Below are 17,363 nucleotides of genomic sequence, written 5' to 3'. Positions count from 1 at the left end.
CGTGCAGCATCAAAAGTCTTTTCTGAGCCAAGGAAATGGACACAGACAGGTGGTGACGTGCTCAAGGTCACGCCCCAGTCTCACTCAGGGCCACGGTCAATGCTGCTGGTTCCCTCTTGTGTTCTCTGTGGCTCCCCAGGTCAGCAGTGTAGCCGGGGCCTTAGAGCCCTGCGTGTCCCACGGCCCATGGTCACAAAGGAAGAGGGACTTGCCAGCAGGAATCTTATTGATTTCTACTTTCAGGCCAGCACTTAGCAAACTATGTAAATATTTATTTATTTATTAAGATTATATTTGTTTATTTTTAAAGATTTTATTTATTTTTAGAGAGAGGGGAAGGGAGGGAGAGAAATATCAATGTGGGGTCGCCTCTTGTGCACCCCCTACTGGGGACCTGGCCTGCAACCCAGGCCTGTGCCCTGACTGGGAACCGAACCGGCGAGCCTTTGGTTCACAGGCTGGCACTCAACCCATGGAGCCACACCAGCCAGGGCTGACTTACAAAGTATTTAGCAATGAAACAAGCTGGGGCTCCGAAGCCGCTGTTGTAATTACAACAATATACACAACGCTCCGCTCCCACACAGCACCTCACGGTTGACGAACACCACCAAGGACCATGGCACTCACTGTCGTCATTGCCATAGCCCAATGACAAACTGGTATTTCCTCCGCATTAAAGAGCAAAATAGGTCACACGTATGGAGTGCTTGCCAGGTATCCCCTCAGGCCCGCACCACAGGCGAGGAAATAGGTTCAGGGAGTCACCTGCCCTGAGTCACCTGCCTCACAGAACAGGTGGGACTCTGACCCACCGTGGCTGGTTTCAGACCCACAATTCTGGGCCCAAATTACCCAGACACGGTCACAACTGCATCCGCCATTCTAGCCATGACAGACTTTCTTCTTCCTAAGCTGGCAACTTCCATTTTAAAGCTTCAAACCTGGGGATGCAAACTTCTAGTATTTCCAACGCTCCGGTTGTGTCAGTTTGGCAAACGGGTGTGATATTTACAGATGGCTAGTAAAATCCGCTGAGGTGAGGAGACCCTGCGGCAGTTAACCTTTCCTCACAGGAGGCACTGGAGGAAATCACCCACGAGGCCCCGGTGAGCAAGGCCGTCCGTTCACTGCTGCTGAGAAGCTGCTTAACCAGACGCCTCCCGGAGAACTGGGGCCGGAGACCCAGAGCCCGTGGGGAGGCCGGCCCGGCAAGGAAAGCTGTGTGGTGTGCACTGTGCACAAACAGAATCGGCGCGGCTTCAACGTCTCAGTAATGATGCCCGACCGCTGACACCCCCACCCTGGCCCTGTATCTTGATGAACTGGCGTATCGCCATCAGGAGGATGAGAGAGAACAACAAGAGCAACTTACTTTTTCTTTCATGAGATGCAGGAAACATTGTAGGGGAGACAGGGTAGGTCCAGAGAGAGAGGAGGAGGAGAACCAGATACAGAGAGAGAGAGAGAGAGAGAGAGAGAGAGAGAGACGGAGAAGGAGAAATAGAGACACAGAGAGACAGGCAGAGATGCAGAAAGCGAGAGAATTCCTACCCCAGCACCAAAGAACACTATCTTTCCATCAATTCTCCTTATTGTGCCGACTTTGGCGGTAACATACTAAACAGTGAGCTGTGCTCCGTCATTGCTGAAATAACAAAGGGCCTTCTTCAGTTGTGCGTGTGTTTACAAACATGTACTGGGACGTGTGGGACCCCATGGGTGGCCTCTTTGCTACCCCTGGGAGACCCTGGCTGGAGCGTCAAATGGTGGTCAACCAGCAGCCTGCGCCAGAGTGTGAGCTCAGGGTTAAGGAGTGTTTCTAAAGAGCAGAGACTAACAGTTTCTTAACTTGAGGAGTCTTTGTCTTCAAAACAACCTTCCTGTATCAGAGGGGGACTGCGGCCTGATGGAACAGAGCCCAGAAGATGTCTAGGCCCACCGGGCTGTCACTGCGGTTACTCGGGCACGTGTCCAGGGGGTGGGGCTCTGTCAACAAGAAGCTCCCACAACACCCCAAATGAATACATCACGGCACTAAACGTGCCAGTTCTCCGCAGCAGGACAGGACCTCCCAGGATCTCCGAGCGCCAGAGGCTCAGGGCGGCGCAGCTGCGCATGCTCGGGAGGAAAGGGGCCACTCACCATCTGCAGGACGTCGGAGGAGACCATTTGCATGCAGCACATGGCCGTGGCCAAAGCACACACGATGGTGGAGAGGACGTTGAGGGCGCACACGCTGAAGAGGAGATCCTGGGAGAAAAGACGCGGGAGGGAGATGGTCAGCCTCGCTGTGGAGACCCAGACAGCAGATCACTGGCATTTCTGTCATGGTCCAGAATCAGTTTGCCAACTGCCTCCACGTCATGGAGGTTTGGTTTTGTGATTTCTTTTTTGTCATCAAAACTGGCCTTCCCAGGCCTAGGTAACAAAAACCTCCGCAAAAGCCCAAGCACAGGGTTGGGAAAGCTTCCGCATTGAAGCATCTGGGACACTGGGGAGAGAAGTGCCTAGAGGGAGCATGAAAGCCCCGCCCCCTCCCCATGCTCCTCCCCTTTCCCTTGCTCCACCCCTTTTCCAGGGGGGAGGGGGAGGGGCGGGGGCAGGGCCCAGGCCTCTCTTCTATCTGGTTCCGGAGTTATAAAAACCCAGTAATCTAGAAGATCCAGGTCCTGACTTCCACCAAGATGGAGGCGTAGGTGGAAACACTGTGCCTTCTCCCACAACAAAAGTTTAGTAAACAAAGATGCAGCCAAAGAACAGAAAATTGAACTATACGGAAGTCCAACAACCAACCGTGAAACAGGACTGGTAAAGGGGTGGAGCCAGCAGCAGAGCAGGGACAGGCAGGAAGGATCCCTCGACCCCAGGCGCCCAGGCAGCTGGGGTACCATCGGGTGGACCCAGTGAGGGCGCCGGGCGGCCGGCGGACCATGGTCACACATTCACGTGCAGATGAACTGGCAAAGGAGTGAGCAGTGAGCCAGACTGCGCAGGCCCCAGTGGCGAACCCAGTGAGGACGCAAGGAGGCAGGCTGACCACAGTCACACATTCACACACACTGGGACAGACCGCGCGGACCCTAGTGGCGGGAGGCAGCAGAGGGGACCGCCATTGCTTTCCTTTGGCCCCGCTTCCACATACAGCATCACAACCCAGCCCTGGTGAACACCTAGGGCTCCGCTCCTCATACATAACAGGCATGAACAGTCCAAAATATGGCTCAAGAAGAACTCAAAGCCCCAGAGCCGATTACTCTAAGCGAAAAAGAGATAGTGAACCTCTCAGATGCACAGTTCAAAATACTGGTGATCAGGATGCTCACAGAATTGTTTATTATAGTCACAAATTAGAGGAACAAATGAAGGCTAAACTAATTGAAATGAAGGGAAATGCACAGGAAACCACAGTGATGGAAAGGAAACTGGGACTCAGATCCAGGGAGTGGACCAGAAGGAAGAAAAAAATGACCAAACAGAAAAATATGAAGCAACAAGAATTCACAAAAATGAGGAGAGGCTTAGGAACCTCCAGGACATCTTTAAACGTTCCAACATCTGAATTATAGGGGTATCAGAAGGGGAAAAGGAATAGCCATGAGTGGAAAACTTACTTGAACAAATAATAAAGGAGAACTTCCCCAGTCTGGCAAAGGAAATAGACTTCCAGGAAACCCAGGAAGCTCAGAGAGTCCCAAAGAATTTGGACCCAAGAAGAAACACACCAAGGCACATCATAGTTACATTAGCCAAGATTAAAATGAAGGAGAGAATCCTAGAAGCAGCAAGAGATAAGGGGACAGTCACCTACAAAGGAGTACCCATCAGACTGTCAGCGGATTTCTCAAAAGAGACCTTACAGGCAAGAAGGGGCTGGAAAGAAGTATTCCAAGTCATGAAATCCAAAGACCTACAGCCAAGACTGCTCTATCCAGCAAAGCTTTCATTTAGAATGGAAGGGCAGATAAAGTGCTTCTCAGATAAGGTCAAGTTCAAGGAGTTCATCATCACCAAGCCCTTATTATATGGAATGCTAAAGGGACTTATATAAGAAAAAGAAGATGAAAAATATGAGCAGTGAAAGGACAGCAAACTCACAGTTATTAACAACCACGCCCAAAACAAAAGCAAACTAAGAGGACAGCTAGATCAGGAGTGGAACGATAGAAATGAAGAACACATGGAGGGTTAGCAACAGGGGAGTGGGAGGAGGAGAAGGGGGGAGAATGTACAGAGAATAAGTAGCATAGATGGTAGGTAGAAAATAGATAGGGGGAGGGCAAGAATAGTAGGGGAAATATAGAATCTAATGAACTTGAGACACATGGTCATAAACTAAAGGGGGGAATGGTGGGGGAGGGGGTGTGCAGGGGAATGAAAGGGGGGAATAGAACAACTGTAATGGTATAATCAATAAAATATATTTTTTAAAAAACCCAGTAATCTATTGAATAGTAAGTAAAACAAAAACAAAAACAAAAAACTGGCCTTAAATACAGAACCATTTTTTTCTACAGTGCTAATCAATTCTCCTTAGATCCTAAATGATGTATTTTACAATTTTGGTAATTATTAGACAGACAATAACAAAATCTTGAAATGGCCATTATTTAAGGAGGCGGGCAACCTTTATGAAACACAAAATCTAACTGAAAATTTGGTTAAGTATCCACAAAGTGCCATGTCGTTTAAATTAAACTGTTTATCTTGGGATAACAGAAGATTCGCACGCAGGTGTAGGAAATACTACAGGGAAACCCCCTGCACCCTGAGCTCACGGCCCCCACCACCCCCGGGATGGAAACGCCCTGCAAAACCACGACACGACGTCACAGCCCGGAGCGACAGTAAGACGGTCAGGAGACAAGACATTTCCGTCACCACAAGGACCCCCCCCCACACACCTTGTCACCCGTTTTAGGTGCTCCTGCCCTCTCTCTGTTCCCCACTCAATCTCCTTCCCCAACCCGGGCAACCACTGGTCGGGTCTCCGGGTTTAGAGTCTGTCCTCTCAGGAACAGCCTGTGGGGTCGGCGAGTACGTAACCTTCCAGAATTAGATGTCTTCACTCAGCAAATTCCCTCAAGGGTCCTGCACGTTTCCGCAAAGTTCAGCCCTTTTTCTTGCTGAGCAGTATTCCACAGCAAAGAGACACCACAGTTTAATCATTCACCAGTTAAAAAATATCTGGATTTTTTTTTATAGTTTGGGTTTATTACAAATAAAGCTGTCATGAACATTTGTTGACAGGTCTTTGTGTGACCATTACTTTTTATTTCTCTGGGATAAATATCCATGGGCACAAACGCTGGCTCCTATGGGAGCTGCATGCTTAGTTTTATAAGAAACTGCTGAGTTATCGAATAAAAAGTAAATAAATAAATAAAAGAAACTGCCAAATTGTTTTCCAGAGTGGCCCATTTTACATTCCTGCCAGCAATGTCTGACGGACCCAGGTTTTCTGAATCCTTGCCAGCATTTGGTGTAACTTTTAAAAAATGTATCTTATCTTACTTCATAGAGAGGGGAAGGGAAGGAGAGAGGGAGAAACACTGATGTGAGAGAGAGAAACATCAATTGGTTCCCTCCCACACACCCCACAATCAGGGATCGAACCCACAACCCGGGCATGTGCCCTGACTAGAGATGGAAAAGACAATCTTTCAGTTCCTGGGACGATGCCCACCCCACCAAGCCACAGCGGTCAGGGCAGCACGTCTGCATGACAGCCTAGTAATGTGAGACACTGGCCGTGGACCGCTCCGTGGTGCTCAGTGCAGATCTACGCAGGGAGAGGCAGCCTGCCGTGGCCCCAAGCGTGCCAGCCACTTCTTGCTGGATGTGCCCAGAACCAGGGTGTGCCTTGTCTGCCCCTCACCTCGCCCATTTCCCAGGGCTGTTTGCAACAACAAGCAACCTTAGGAAGGAGGTACCGCCTCCCCAGACAACATGCAGTCTCACCACAAGGTGGCAGGCTCCCCAGGCTCAGTGTCACTGCCTGTCATTAGCCTGGCACACACACAGGCACCCTTAGCTTCAAAGTTCGTTAGCTTCAAAGCAGGTCAACAAGCTCGGACTCCACACTTCCATCTCCAGCTTGGGAAGACATGCAGAGCAGACACCCAGTTTCATGCGATTCTCTCTAGTAGACTGTATCTCACTCAAAACAAGTGATGGGTAAACATCTGTTTGAAAATTTATAAAATATACCACTGTTGTCCTGGCCGGTGGCTCAGTTGGTTGGAGCATTGTCCCCTACACCAAAAGGCTGGGGGTTCAATTCCTGGTCAGGGCGCAGGCCTGGGTTGTGAGTTCGAGCCCTGGTCAGGGCATGTACGGGAGGCCACTGATCAATGTTTCTCTCTCGAGTTGATGCTTCTCTCTCTCTCAAAATCAAGATCCATATCTTCGGGTGAGGATACAAAGGAATATTTCACTGTTCTCTTCTGCCTTTGAAATTCAGCCTAGAAGGAGATGATGTGCTTAATTTCCACATTTCCAGCCACACACAGAGAGCAATTCACCATCGCCTTTATTTTTTAAAATTTTTTATTTATTTGCTTTTAGAGAGAGGGGAAGGGAGGGAGAAAGAGAGGGAGAGAAACATGCATGTGTGGTTGCCTCTTATGTGGCCCCCACTGGGGACCTGGCCTGCAACCCAGGCCCTGACTGGGAATAGAACTGGCAACCCTTTGGTTCGCAGCCCACGCTCAATCCACTGAGCTACACCAGCCAGGGCTCACCATCACCTTTAAATGACGGAGCGCAGAAGCAAGTCTCTACAAGAACTCCAAACAAACGTTCTACTGGGCAGTGGGACCGGTATGTGTGTTCAATCTGTGACTTCTGTTTTCTTCAATCAAATTTCTCGAGTGATGAGCACTTTCTGGGACAGATTTCAGGCCGTGCAATCTGTCTCCGCAGAAAGCAGCTCTTGCGACGCAGAGGTCTTCGCAGCTGACCTGAATATGGATCCTCCCAAAGGAGCTAAAATTAGGCTGTCCTGTGGAGAAGGTTCGCGAGCCACAGAGGAATCTGCGGAGGCTACCATTTCAGGGAGCAGACACACCCTGCAGACCTCTGACAACGTAAGTCCACTGAGGCCTTCCTTTGGAGTGTCAGACGCCACAAATCACCCAGACGCTGCCTCGAGAGGGCGGCTTCTCACGCAACAAGTACGCTTCTCGCGTTCAGTGGCATGCCGGACTTCCAGAGGGACTCACGAGGAAATTGGCACTCTCTCCACAGTGGTGCGGAACTGGACCTCACTGGGGCATTCAAACCCTGTCTCCTGCCCTCGGAAGCAACAGCTCTTAGCCTTTAGCTGATGGATGTAAACTGCCTAAACTATAATCTGTGAATTGCGAATAATCGTAATCCATAGACTACATGTTTTCTTACAGTTCCAATAAGGTTGTTTGCTTTTTTTTTTTAATCCTCTCCCAAGGACATGCTGACTGATTTTAGAGAGGGGGGGGAAGGGAGGGAGAGACAAAGCAGGGCAGAGGGAAACGCCGACGAGAGAGAGACAGAGAGAGACAGAGAGAGACAGAGAGAGACAGAGAGAGACAGAGAGAGACAGAGACCCCAACGGGCTGCCTCTTGCATGCGCCCGACCAGGGACCGAACCCATGACCTTCCGGTTTATGGCACGACTCTCCAACCAACTGAGCAAGTCTGACCAGGGCCAGTTCTATCCAGTTTTTTAAGACCAAGAAAACTACTTGCCCCTGGTGCAGAGCCCAGCATGCTATGACTCCTGGTAAGCCACAGAGAAGTGGGGTAAGGATTCGGGCACAGACTGCTGCACCTCTGAGTAAAGCAGGAAACAGGATGATGCTGACCCTGTGGGAAATCAACCGTACCGTCTACACCGACGCCACAGAGCCGGAGCATCACCTGGGTCAGGGGCAGGCAGGACAGCCCCACCCCTGACAGAAGAAGAATGGGGCTACTTTCCTCCTCTGTCCCCCTGCCCTTGCCCCAGAGGGACTAGACCCGGGGGGGAGGGCACAGAAATGTCCCAGACCTCCCCCGCCACAGATGCGAGGGGTGGAAAGAGGAAAGCAGGATCGTGGCCCCTCTCTCTGGGAAGGAAGCATCCTCAACTGCACGTGGACCACAGCTTTGAGTGGGACCAATGTCAATGTCAAGAACTGAAAGTGACCAGAAGGTCAGAGAAACCGCCCCGGCAGCATCTTTAAGGAAGGAGAGGTGCGCAGCGCAGCCAGCAGCAGCGACGGAGGGATGCCAAGGACTCAGGGCACAGGGACCCCACGCCCATGAAGGCAGAGCGAGGGGCAGCTGGCAGGAGGTGACTGGGTGCTTATGACAGGTCTGCAGCCCTGGCTGGTGTGACTCAGGGGACTGAACTCTGGCCTGCAAACCAAAGTGTTGCCGGCTCGATTCCCACTCAGGGCACAGGCCTGGGTTGTGGGCCAGGTGCCCAGTAGGGGGTGTGTAAGAGGCAACCACATTGATGTTTCTTTCCCTCTTTCTCCCTCCTTTCCCCTCTCTCCAAAAATAAATAAATAAAATCTTACCAAAACGTAAAATAAAAAGGAAGGTCTCCAGTGCTCCAATGCAATCAGTCATTGGTGAGAAGAACAATGGGCTATAAATTGTTTTCTCATGGAATAATTTGCACTAAAAGGGTTTTTTTTGGTAATCCTCACCCAAAGACATGTTTATTGATTTTTTAGAGGGAGGGAGGGAAGAGAAAGAGAGAAAAACATCAACTGGTTGCCTCCTCTACGCACCACAACCGGGAATTGAACCTGCAACCTTTCGGTGCACGGGACGCCACCACCACCAACTGAGCCACTTGGCTGGGGCAGAAATTTTTTCAGAAAGACGAAACCCGGCAACGCTGCAGCTTTGGGGCGCTACACTGCACTCTAGATGGGAAGCCATTTTCACAGATCTCTTTTAAGCGCTCTCATCCTCTCGAACTGTGAAGGTGAAGGCTGAGAAACCAATGGCGACCAAGGTGTGTGAAGGGGCCCTCACGCAGTGCTATGGGGAAGGTACACTTAACTGCCATTGGCTCCCATTACTGTGCTTCATCTCAAATCCACGCGGTCCCCGAGTGGGCAGAGTGGTGCAGGGTCTCCACTCACAGAGCCACCCCTCACGTACCTCTTTTGTGTGGGGATCGAAGGCCCACTGGGTTTGAGCCTGGTTGAAAGGAAATCAGAACCGAAGGAACCGACTGGCCAGCCCTCTAACCCACATAGTCACAGGCCATGGACCACGCTGAACTTCAGGAATTGGATCCAAACAGCAAATGACTGCCCTGTCGGTATTTATTGATGCGGCTTTGATTACGTGGGGCTGTCGCTTATGAGTCATTAATCCAGCCACCACTTGGCACCTCTCTTGTTGAACCCCAGGGACAGTGGCTGCCCAAGGACCCCGGGGGTGTCCACCTGCGCAGACGGAGGTGGGCACAGCCAGTGAGGGCGCTGCAGAGATGACCCCCAGGTGGCCTGCAGCCCTTTCCCCCCAGGAGAGCTGGCGCCTGCACGACCTTCCAGGTTTCCACGGTAGCGAGGGCGCGGGAGAGGGGTATAACAGGGGGCGGGGGCGGGGGGCACCCTCCAATGTCCTCCAGTCACTCAATGGAAATACAACTCGAGTCAAAGAGCTCTGATTCCCAGCCCATCCCAAGGGCTTTCCCTGGCACAGCTACCCCCAATCTAAGGAAGGACAGATGCCCCCGTGGACAGACATGAGGACCTGCAGACACAGTCAGACACCAGCTCTAGCGGCAAATGCGCAAGCCCCTACGAGTGACTGAGCAAAGACACGGAGGTGGGAGGGAGAACCAAAGGGAAATGCCGGGAATAAACAGCACAGCCACAGAGAGGAAGTGCGTCTTTGACGGGCTCGTCCGTAGACTTGACCCCGCTGGGGAAAAATGACCAAGGGGGGTTCGTCTTCGAATGCAAGGCTGGTCCACCACTCAGAAGCGACCGACGGGACTCCTGGGCCAGCGGACTGGAGGAGGAAAAGCTGTGTGCGCATCTGAGCACACGAGAGGCTCCTCTGACAAATCCACAGCCCTTCATGACAGAACCTCCCAGGAAGCCGGGAACAAGAGTGTGGCACGTGGCTCCCCCCATGAGAGTCTGCAGGGCTGTGAGGTTCTGGGGGTGGGGGCAGGATGGGGGTGTCAGACGTTTACAAGGGGTAGTGGTTGCACTCCAATCACAACAACCTGTTGTCTGGTAGTGCTTTCACACGTGGAGAGAGGTGGTCCCGTTGAGCACGTGACTCCAGGGTTGTCAGAGTGAGGGCTCAGGGTGAGCACTGCTGTGCACATCCCCACCCCAGGAAGGTGGGGTGGGTCCTGGGCACGGGCCATGAGCAGGCCCGGGTGCAGAAGGCTAGAAACCAGGGCTGGGGGACATCAGGAACCAGCTCGCATGGGAGAGAGTGGGCCCTGCACGCTGCTCTCTGGGGCCCTCAGACCCTGCTGGGCCCGACTCAGGCGGGCTGCTGGGGCCACTGTGTTTGGACCGCCCCTCCCTGCGAAGCCAGGCAGGATGACCACGGTCACCAGGAACTTCAGGCACATTCTCTGCCTCTGTACACCACTGCTGGTTGGCCAATGGGTCTCACAGCGTGCTGGAGCGAGCAGGAAGCTCACCGGGACCGAGTGGTCTTTGCCAGTCACACCAATGGAGGACCTGCCACACGCACCCAAGGACAGAAGGCAACCCTGTCCTCCTCTCTCCCCAGACTCCAGGGTGGCCCTCTGGGGGCCCCAGTCCCCCAGACATTGCACTCCCCACACACGTGTGACAGAGCTCCTGACGTGTGACTGCAGCCACGCCTTTTAAAAACAAGTGGCATGCACTTTCATCTAGGGAAAAGAGGAAAATTGGGTCCACGGTTCCTATGCATTTTCAAGCAGTCGATTGTGATTTTCAGGAGTTAAAAAGAGAAACACTTACAGAAAGAGAAAGAAAGGAATAATATAAACAATTTTCTATTGCATTAGAAAAACCAAAGAAACAAAAAAGAAGAAGAAGTAAGAAAATTTTTAAAAATCAGATGCTGTACAGAAGACTAGGTTGCCAGGGGAAACTGCACCATTTCAATTTCAGATTTTTTTGAAATGGCGAAATCAACAGCCATCTGCTCCCATGGCGGGACAGCAAAAACGTTGGAAAAGCCGTGGAGTCCCTCTCAGCCACGTCCACAGAGACTTCTATCCACTCAGAGCCCACTTCACACACGTCAGAGGCGAGACTATGACGTGGGGAAAATGGAAAACGAGACCCAGCAAAAACGATGCCCTGAGAGTGGAAAATCTACACTTCTGCAAAAATGCTCCCTGGAGAGAGATTCCCCCCTCCCCCCTCCACTGAAAGGAACACAGGCTTGAATCACACCACCCCCGCCCCCCCGCACTGTGTCTGCAGTGCCCTGGAGACACGCGAGGGAGCAGGGCCCATGGCCGTCACCTTGAGGGTCAGCCGCACAGCGTTGCAGTCCTCCCGCAGTGGGTTCAGCTTCAGCGTCTCCCCCAGGTTGCTGCAGCCGGCCGACTGGTGCTGCGTCTCGCAGCAGACACACACCTCGACACTGTCAAACTTAATCTGGACAGAGAACACAGAGCCCACAGTTAAAACGGCTTTCTGCCCCGGCGGGTGCCCCTGAGCCACACGGAGGCGCCCAAGTGCACATGCTTCAGCTCAAAGCATTCCCATTCGGTTTAAGCTGTAAAGCCGAAGTGACTTTTGTTGTCGTTCTGGTTGACAAAGCCATGGAAAACGCCGGGAGGAATGCCTCCAAACTCCTGTTTTAAAAGCAATTGATACAAAAGAAAAATCAATAAATCAGAAGAGGGCTAAGCTAGACTGTTGTACAAGATTACAGATGCATTACAGAAAGAGACTGAAGTCCACGAACAGAAAATTCCTCACACTGAGAGGCACACGGAGATGCGCTATCCTGGCTCTGCGCCCCGGTACGTTCTGCTCCCAGGGTCAGCCATTTCCTGCCCCGCTGCACCGCCTGTCAAACTCCTGTTCATTCATCAAGACCCAGCCCGTGCCATCCCACAGGCTTTGTCTGTGCTCCTTCTCCAGGGCTGCCTGCCTCTCCTCTGAGCCCCACCTCTGCTGGAGACTTCTGCTCTCTCCAGCTGCACTTCCTTGTGCCCCGCAAGGCTCCCGAGGGTAGCCACCACATCTCGGGTATTCACGGTGTCAATGAGCTGTAGGCATTCAAAAATGCTGAAGAAAGAAAAGTGCCGTGAAAAATTTAAAATCATGGAAAGAAAAAAAAAATGCAATCCAGGCCAGGCAGGTGTGGCTCAGTGGGTTGAGCACCAGCCTGCAAACCAAAGGGTCGCCAGTTTGATTCCCAGTCAGGGTACATGCCAGGTTGCGGGCCAGGTCCCCAGTAGGGGGTGCTCAAGAGGCAACCACACATTGATGTTTTTCTCCCTTTCTCCTTCCCTTCCCCTTCGCAGGCCTGCACTCAATCCACTGAGCTACCGCTACCAGCCAGGGTTCAGACTTGCATGTTCAAACGTCAGTCCCCTTCAACAAACTCTCCATTTGATGTGGTGCACCTATCAAGACAGTTTTCTCATTGCTCAAAACAGTTTTGAACTTGTCAATTTTAAGCCTTTTAGTGCTTTTGGGACTTTTTGTTTCACCTCTTCCACATCAGCAAAATGTTTCACTTCGAGGACTTTTTCATCCAGGGAAACAAAAAAGTCATTCAGGGTAAGTTCAGGTGAATAGGGAAGGTGAGGCATGGGCGTCATGCCGTTTTTGGTCAAAAACTACTGAATACTCAGCACAGTGTGGGCAAGCACACTCGTAAATCACCCATCATGAAATGAGCAAACGTGTTGAGCCTTCAAAAAGTATCTACTGAAGCCAAACGCAGCCTCTCACAACAACGCCAGCTGGTGCACTGATACAGATGGGTTCCTAGAATACTCGCCTAGCTGGGGAAGCCTGTCCTACAAGAGGCTCACCCTCCAGAAGATAATTTCAGTATTTTGTGGGTTCCCCCCAATCCCTTATGCCTCATTTTTGCTCTTTTAATTCAACCTCCTAAAATCATTCTGATTTTATTTCTGGATTTCTACACGTGTTTAAGTAAGTTGGGGGTGGGCACCGCAGTCTGAGGAAGAGAAGTTGTACAGGCTGGAGGCCAAGCACGAGAAGATGGCCCAGCACAGGCACTGGGGTTCGGGGGCCAGTGCCTACAGACCGGGTCAGCCGCACGCTGGGCTGGGCCTCAGCCCAGAGGTGAGGACGGGCCTTCTCTCAAAGCAGTTCTGGGCTATGACCTGGCCACCTCTCCTTTCCTGGCTGTGCGGCCCCCACACTCGGTCATCCTGAAGACTCCTCGAGCTCCCTGAGGTCCTAGGATCACCCCTTCTAGGTGAAAGCTACCTCGAATTGGGTTTCTTCACAGCTGAGAACGCTGCCTGAATTGGGAGGCACGCCCGCCGACTGCTCCCCCAAGAAAAGCTGTGGTCCTAGACACAGCGGTCCTTCCCAGGGAACGCACCCGCGGGCCGGTATTCCCGTCACAATGCCAACAGATAGATGGAACTGCACAAAATTATTTAAAAGAAGCTATGGAATAATAAGTTATTACAAGTCAGAAAATTTGAAAAAGAATGATAATGGGAGAGGTAGATACCTTAACCGACATTGAATTTATTTTCAAGAGGTATTTTAAAAATAAATTCAATGTCGGTTAAGGTATCTTGATTAATGCCATTTAATCAAGGCATTAAGGTGATGGTCGTGGCCGGGCGGTGTATTCAGTTGGAGTGCCGTCCCGGACAACCAACAGATGCGGGTATGATTCCAGGTCAGGGCACAGGCTTGGGTTGTGGGCTCAGTCCCCATTTGGGGTGCGGACGGGAGGCAACCCATTGATGTTTCTCTCTCTCTCTCTGTCCCTTCCTGTCTCTCTAAAATCAATAACTATATTCTTGTGTGGGGATTTAAAAAAAAATACATTAAGCAAGCTAATGGCTTAAAAATAGCTAAAGAGTTCAATGAGGGAACAGTTTCAGAAATCAAACCAATAATCTGCATGAAACTAGTAAAATATAGCACTTCAATTCAGTAGGAGAGAGAGAGTTTATGTTAAAAGAGGGGCTGGCAAAATCGGGTATTCATCTATGACTGTCTCCAGACATGTAAGACTAAAATATATTTGACTAAGACCCTAAATAAAAACAGTAAAAATAGAGGAAAATGTAAAAGAATGGTCACATAAACATGGAATGTGGAGTTCTCTGAAAGCCAACCAGAAATCTCGGAATCCACAGAGTCTCAGAACAAAAGACCAAGCAGGACCGCGTTTCTGGCAGCCAGGCCCCAGCCGGAGCTGTCGGGAAACATGCCTTTCTCACCGAGGCCTCTACACCTCCGGGCTGGGGGTCCGCAGCTCAGGACATGTTCTTAGGAGACGGGCAAAAGAGTTAACATCAGCCTAACAGCATCAGGCATGAGGGGATGTGAAAAGAGAAGAACATGCAAGCAGTAACTTTGTGCCAGTGAATCTGAAAACCTGGGGGAAAAAAACAGATTCTTTTTCTATGAAAATAGGAAGCCATAAAACTGGTAATGCAAAGAAAAAAAAAACAGGTTTACAAAACTATGAATAGGCCTCAAACCATAGATAGACTCTTACCAGCCAGCAGCCAGGGACACTGAGGTGGCCTAAACTACTTGCCATTGGCCTGAGATCCACAGTGGGGGATAGCCCCCACCCATCAATGACTCCACTGAAGAGCCCACCAGGCCCTGGTTCACGGGCCTGCCCTGTGGCCGAGGGCTGCTGGGCACCCAGAATGCCCACAGTGGGGGTTCACTGCCCAGAAGAACACGCCCCGGATTGCCCTCCAACAAGGCTCTTCCGGTTTCGAGGCTACTCAACTCATCAAAAGCAGCCACAAGAAAGCACAGAATGGTCCTTCTTCCTTTCCTTCTTCCCCCGGGACTATATTAGCACACGGGAGCCAAGTTCCCCTCGGGCAAGTTCACATCTCACCATGCCGGGGGCGAGCAGCCAGGGCTGGGTCGCATCCACAGCCTCTAGACTTGGGAGGGTTGCACTTGGCTTCAGGAGGTCCCTTCCTTTCTCTTATCGGCGGGACAAAGCCCAGCTCTCCTTATCTAGTCTGCTCTCCCACGCCTTGAAACATGCAAGGAATTGTCTCAGATGGTCACGTCTGGCCCTTGGAATTAATGAAGAAAGGACCTAGTATAAATGGTGAGACCCCTTCCCCATGGGAAAAGGAGGAGAGAGACTTGGCTGGAAAACACAGCTGATCACATCAAATAACCCTTCAGTGACCCAGGGAAACAGACATCATATAAATCTTTTTCATCAGTATTTCGCTGAATTTGTGATTAATTCTAAGAAAACGCCTGGAAACCTCCGGATGAGTTCTCTGACCCCGAGGTCTCGGGAGGGCTGACAGATTTATTTCTGGAACGGCCCTCGGCGTCCAGGTCGCCAGGAACGACACAGCCAAGCTTTTGCAAATGAAGCTGCTGTCATTTTTCATGGATCTCACTGGAGCATTTCATAGCCAGGCACCTCGCTTATTTATGGTCCATCAGCCTGTCTGGGAGTGAAAAGGGCTGATCCAACAGGAAGAGGGGGTGCCCCCGAGGTTCTTACTAAAGCACAAATGAGACAGATAGGTGACCTTCAGAGAGTTCCCGACCGAGGCAGCGGGGAGGCTGGACCTGGAGGGAGGGAAGCAGGGCAGCGGGGAGGGAAGCTCAGGGGGTTGGCCGGCGAATCCCGGGAATGCGCAGTGGGCGTTCCGTCCTTGAGGGTCACTAACTGGCTGACACACAGAGGAAGCAAGGCATGGGGGACAGAGCACCTTACAGGGTGGCCGTCACCTACAGAGTGACCCAGGACAAGCCACAGGGCCTCTCCGAGCATCAGGTTCCTGGGGTCAGGGTGAGCGTCAGACGAAGTTAAGGAGGTAAAGTGCAAAAACCGTTAGCTATTGGTGTTAATTTATTATCTTGACTGTTAAATAGGTTTTTGTAAAAATGCGCCGCTATTTTCTAATTCATCAAGGATTCCGCTACTGTGACAGGCCTTCTCGTTCATCGGGTGACACCTGGCTGACTCAGTAACTCGGCTCACTCGGCCCGGTCCCGACCCATCCAGAGGGACCCCTCTGTCCTGCAGGGTGCCAGCCAGCGGGATCCTGAAACACACGTCCCGAGGATGTGGGACTATACAGCCTCACGCAGGTGGGCACTGGAGACCCCAAAACACCAGTACCCGGTTTACACCACGACACTGAAAACATCACGCCGAGTGATGGACATGAGACATAAAAGGCCGCACAGAAAAAAAAAAAAAAGCCCTGACTGGTGTAGCTCAGTGGATTGAGCGCGGGCCTGCGAACCACACAATCACGGTTTGATTTCCAGTCAGGGCACATGCCTGGGTTGCAGGCCAGTTCCCAGCAGGGGACACACGAAAGGCAACCATACATTGATATTTCTCTCTTTCCCTTCCCCTCTAAAGATAGATTAAAAAGTCTAAAAAAAAAAATGGCCACACAGTGTGTGATTCCACTCCCACGAAAAGTCCAGAACGTGAAAGACCTGCAGGGACAGACAGTGGGTCTGTGGGTGACTGGGGGCGGAGGTAGGAATAGGGACCCAATACCGGAAGGTTATGGGGTTTCTTTCTCAGCTGATGAAAACGTCCTAAAATGAACTGTGATGCTTGGACAAATCGGTGAAGGTACTAAAAATGACTGAATTGTACACTTAAAACAAGTGAGTAATATGGTAGGATAAATTACATCTCAAAACAGTCTTAAAAAAAGGGAACAATTACAAGCACATTGGGCCTGTGACAGTTTTTTAAGGGTTTCCACCTCTTCAACGTTCTGTCAAATATTCACTCCAACGCAGGAAGTCTGGGGGCAGTGACCTCTACCTCGGCCACAGTGGCCTCCCCTGAGGTCTTGCTGGGAGCCCAGTGTCAGGGGGCTCTCTGCGTTGGGGGGCAGTGGACCACCCCTGCCCTTCCCCAGCATCCGAATCCACTGGCAAGGGCAGCTCCTGCACCCCAACCCTCTCCCAACCCCGCAGGCTCTTCCTTACTCTGGGACACCAGGGACTGGGTGCCCCCGTGTGACTGGAGAGGCACTGCGTCCCCTCCAGGCTTGGGGATGTAGCAGCCAGTCACTGGAGGGCGGGGGCGGTTTACCTTGGCTTCCCCACCAAGCCCTCGTACCAGCCCCTCCTGACCTGGTCTCCCCGGCCCCACAACCGGCCAGGGGCCTCCAAGCCCCAGGAGAGTTTCAGTTCAGCTGATCCTTGGCTGAG

At 51.6% G+C, this 17,363-nt stretch overlaps 1 protein-coding gene across 2 annotated transcripts in view; it reads right to left on the bottom strand.

Moving 5' to 3' along the window:
* Positions 1 to 17,363, bottom strand: part of ENTREP2 (endosomal transmembrane epsin interactor 2) — a 196,076-nt gene that overhangs the window by 16,612 nt on the left and 162,101 nt on the right. For both annotated transcript variants that reach the window (XM_037053770.1, XM_037053771.1), the window contains exons 4-5: positions 11,472 to 11,606; positions 2,146 to 2,253 (exon numbers count right to left, since the gene is read on the bottom strand). In XM_037053770.1, coding sequence (XP_036909665.1) covers positions 2,146 to 2,253; positions 11,472 to 11,606 — 243 coding nt within the window. The remainder of the gene's footprint in view (positions 1 to 2,145; positions 2,254 to 11,471; positions 11,607 to 17,363) is intronic.

The sequence above is a fragment of the Sturnira hondurensis genome, unplaced genomic scaffold (genome assembly GCF_014824575.4).
Source record: "Sturnira hondurensis isolate 20B ecotype Veracruz unplaced genomic scaffold, ASM1482457v3 Scaffold0007865, whole genome shotgun sequence".
NCBI lineage: Eukaryota > Metazoa > Chordata > Mammalia > Chiroptera > Phyllostomidae > Sturnira > Sturnira hondurensis.
The sequence above is the reverse complement of the archived record's forward strand: the minus strand, read 5'-3'. Positions and strand labels throughout refer to the sequence as shown.